The sequence below is a fragment of the Erinaceus europaeus genome, chromosome 8 (genome assembly GCF_950295315.1).
Source record: "Erinaceus europaeus chromosome 8, mEriEur2.1, whole genome shotgun sequence".
In the NCBI taxonomy this organism is placed as follows: Eukaryota; Metazoa; Chordata; class Mammalia; order Eulipotyphla; family Erinaceidae; genus Erinaceus; species Erinaceus europaeus.
The window spans coordinates 116,421,656-116,424,914 of record NC_080169.1 but is presented as its reverse complement, the minus strand read 5'-3'; the positions used below and the strand labels follow the sequence as shown (position 1 = coordinate 116,424,914).

General features: G+C 44.4%; 1 protein-coding gene across 1 annotated transcript; it reads right to left on the bottom strand.

The window, feature by feature from the left end:
* Positions 1–1,821: 1,821 nt before the first annotated feature.
* LOC103112899 (olfactory receptor 2A14-like) lies at positions 1,822–2,745 on the bottom strand. Its single transcript, XM_060195737.1, has one exon. The coding sequence runs from the start codon at positions 2,743–2,745 to the stop codon at positions 1,822–1,824; it is 924 nt and encodes a 307-aa protein (XP_060051720.1).
* Between the last annotated feature and the right edge of the window lie 514 nt (positions 2,746–3,259).

Genomic DNA, 3,259 nt, shown 5'->3' with positions numbered 1-3,259 from the left:
AGGATCCCAGCTCAAGCCCCCGGCTCCCCACCTGCAGGGGAGAAGCTACACAAGTGGTGAAGCAAGTCTGCAGGTGTCTATCTTTCTCTCTCCCTCTTCTCTCTCAATTTATCTCTGTCTTATCCAATAAAATGGAAAAAAGGTGGCAAAAACAAAAAAAGTAGTTCTCAGGGCAAATGATTGCTAAGGGAAATCATGGTATATAGACATAGCATGAATAGAATTGGAGTGAACCATGTTAAGTGAAATAAACCAGAAAGCAAAAGATGAACCCTGGAGAATCTCACTAATAGGTGGGGTCTAAGTGACTAAACAAGGGACAATAAACAATGCAAACTTAATAGACTGTGGCCTTTTGCAGCAGTGACTAGGGGAAATGGCCATCATTTCGCAGCAAAATGATTGAAAAGAAACTAAACTCATCATTTCTTTGATTCAATTGCTTACTTAAACAAGTCTTCATTTTTTCCCTCCCCTGTTAATGCGCCACACTTGAGGTAATGAAGGAGATTTAGGCATTGTGGGTAGGAACTAGAACATTCACCTATAGACATCATTATAAAGTAACCCACACCTCCAACCAGGCATTGGTATACCTTGTGAAATGCACATGGCACCGTGTGCAAGGACCCAGGTTCAAGCTTCTAGTTCCCACCTACAGGGAAAAACTTCATGAATAGAAAAGCTGGGTTGCAGGTATCTCTTTATCTCTCTCTGTCTCTGTCTCTGTCTCTCTCTCCTTCCTCTCAATTTCTTTCTGTTTTATCAAATAGTAAATAAATGTTAAAAACAGAAAAAAATCCCCCCCCCATAAAAAGGAAAATCTATGCATGGTGGAGCAGTACTATAGGTATTACTCTGTCTCCCTTCTTCTCTCGTCCATCCTTCAATTCCATTTCTTTTTGTTTCTGTCAAAAAAGAAAGAAAAAAATGGCCACCAGAGTGGAGGGTTTGTTCTGTCAGCACCATGTCCCAGTGATAACCTTGGGGACAGGAAAAAAAAAGAGGAATCATGACTATAAGATAAAATACATAGCTTATAATTGTGAAAACAAATATTTAAAATATTTGATTAATTCATTTAATAAGAAAAGTAATTGACAGAGGGAGGGGAGCTATAAAGGTGAGAAAGAGAGAAGCCTGTAGCACTCTTCAGAGCTTGTGAAGTTACCCCCTGCAAGTGGGGACTAGCAGACTGAACCCACGTACACCACCATGGATCCCATCTACTTTAATTTCTAAAGTCTACACAGACTTAGGTTTTACTTGGGTCTATAATATCCCATCTTACTATGAACTTCAATATTGTTGAACAAGATAAAAATGTCATGTACAGGAGTCGGGTGGTAGCGCAGTGGGCTAAGCTCATGTGGCGCAAAGCACAAGGAAAGGCGTAAGCATCTTGGTTTGAGCCCCCTGGCTCCCCACCTTCAGGGGAATCGCCTCACAGGTGGTGAAGCAGGTCTGCAGGTGTCTATCTTTCTCTCCCCCTCTCTGTCTTTCCCTCCTCTCTCCATTTCTTTCTGTCCTACCCAACAACAACGACAACAACAACAACAACAATAATAGCTACAACAATAAAACAAGGGCAAAATGGGCAGGGGTAGATAGCATGATGGTTATACAAATAGCCTCTCATGCCTAAGGCTCCAAAGTCCCAGGTTCAGTGCCCCGCACCGCCATAATCCAGAGCTGAGCAGTGCTCTGGTAAAGGAATAATAATTTTTTAAAAAGGGCAAGAAAAGGGAACAAATAAATTAATATTTAAAAAATGTCATGTGCCCTTTTAACATGCCAATATTTCTACATCCAATACTAAGCTCAGATTGATAGTGCCCTTCTCAGAGCTCCTCTGACTTCTGTGTTTCTCAAACTGTAGATGAGTGGATTTAGCATGGGGTTGAAGAAGCTATAAAAGAGAGAAAGGATCATCTGCTGCTCCTCAGGGTTACTGGACTTGGGGGCAACATACATGACCATGGCAGTGCCAAAGAACAGCCCCACCACACAGAGGTGGGAGGAGCAAGTGGAGAAGGCCTTTCTCCGGCCCACCCCAGACTGGATCCTGAGGATGGCCACCAGGATCCCAGCATAGGAGGACATCACTGAGCACAGGGGCCCCATGATGAAAAACACAGAAGCAACAAAGAGGACAATGTGGTTGACTGTTGTGTCAACACAGGCCAGCTTGAGGACGGAGAGGATTTCACAGAAGAAGTGGTTGATGACATGAGGCCCACAGAAAGGCAGCCTCAGGATGAGGACCACGTGGACCAGAGCCAGGACTGAACTCAACACCCAGGAAGCAGCTGCCAAACCAGTGCACACCCTCCAGCTAATGATGACCCTGTAATGCAGAGGGTGGCAGATGGCCACGTACCGATCATAGGACATCACCGCTAGAATCAGGCACTCTGCTGAGGCAAACACTACATACAGAAACATCTGTATGAGGCAGGGAACAAAAGAGATGGTTCTCTTCTGGCTCACAAGATTGGCCAGCATTTTAGGGACGTTGTTGGAAGCATAGGACATGTCAACCACAGCCAGGTGGGAGAGGAAGAAGTACATGGGGGTGTGTAGTCTAGGGTCCAAGCAGATGAGCCCCAGGATGACCCCATTGCCCAGAAGGGTGAAGGTGTAGAAGACAGAAAACAGTCCAAAGAGGAAAATCTCCAGTGCTGGGTGGACCTGGAATCCCAGCAGGGTGACTTCTGTGATCCAGGAGGTCTGGTTGGTCTCCATGCTCCTGTGCCAGGACCAGTGAGCCCACATGTGGAGCAGGAAGTCAGAGCTGCAGGACAATCAGGACATAAAATATTTATGAGCCCTTGCATTCATGCATTTAGGTTTCCTTTTTTATAATCTTACTTGGGTACCTGATAAAGCTATCTCAGTGTGCTCATCAACTTGGGGAAATTTTCCTTTGCTTAAAATAACTAATAGTGAAGAGAAAGACATGCATATGATCATAAATAATATGGAATCCTATACATCCAGTGCATTAATATGAAAGCATAATAGGATAACGACTGTGCAATACACATAATAGTATGTGCGGACATGCGGCTTCATCGAACTCAAGTGTTCTGATTTCTTTCAAAATCACTTTTTAGGTGGGCACGAGGAATAACATCATTGCAAGACTGGCCAGCACCTCATGGGGTGTGAGCCCTTTCACACTACGATCATCATCTCTGGCATTATGCTATTCCACTGCAGAATACTGTGCCCCAGTGTGGTTCCGTAGCCCCCATGT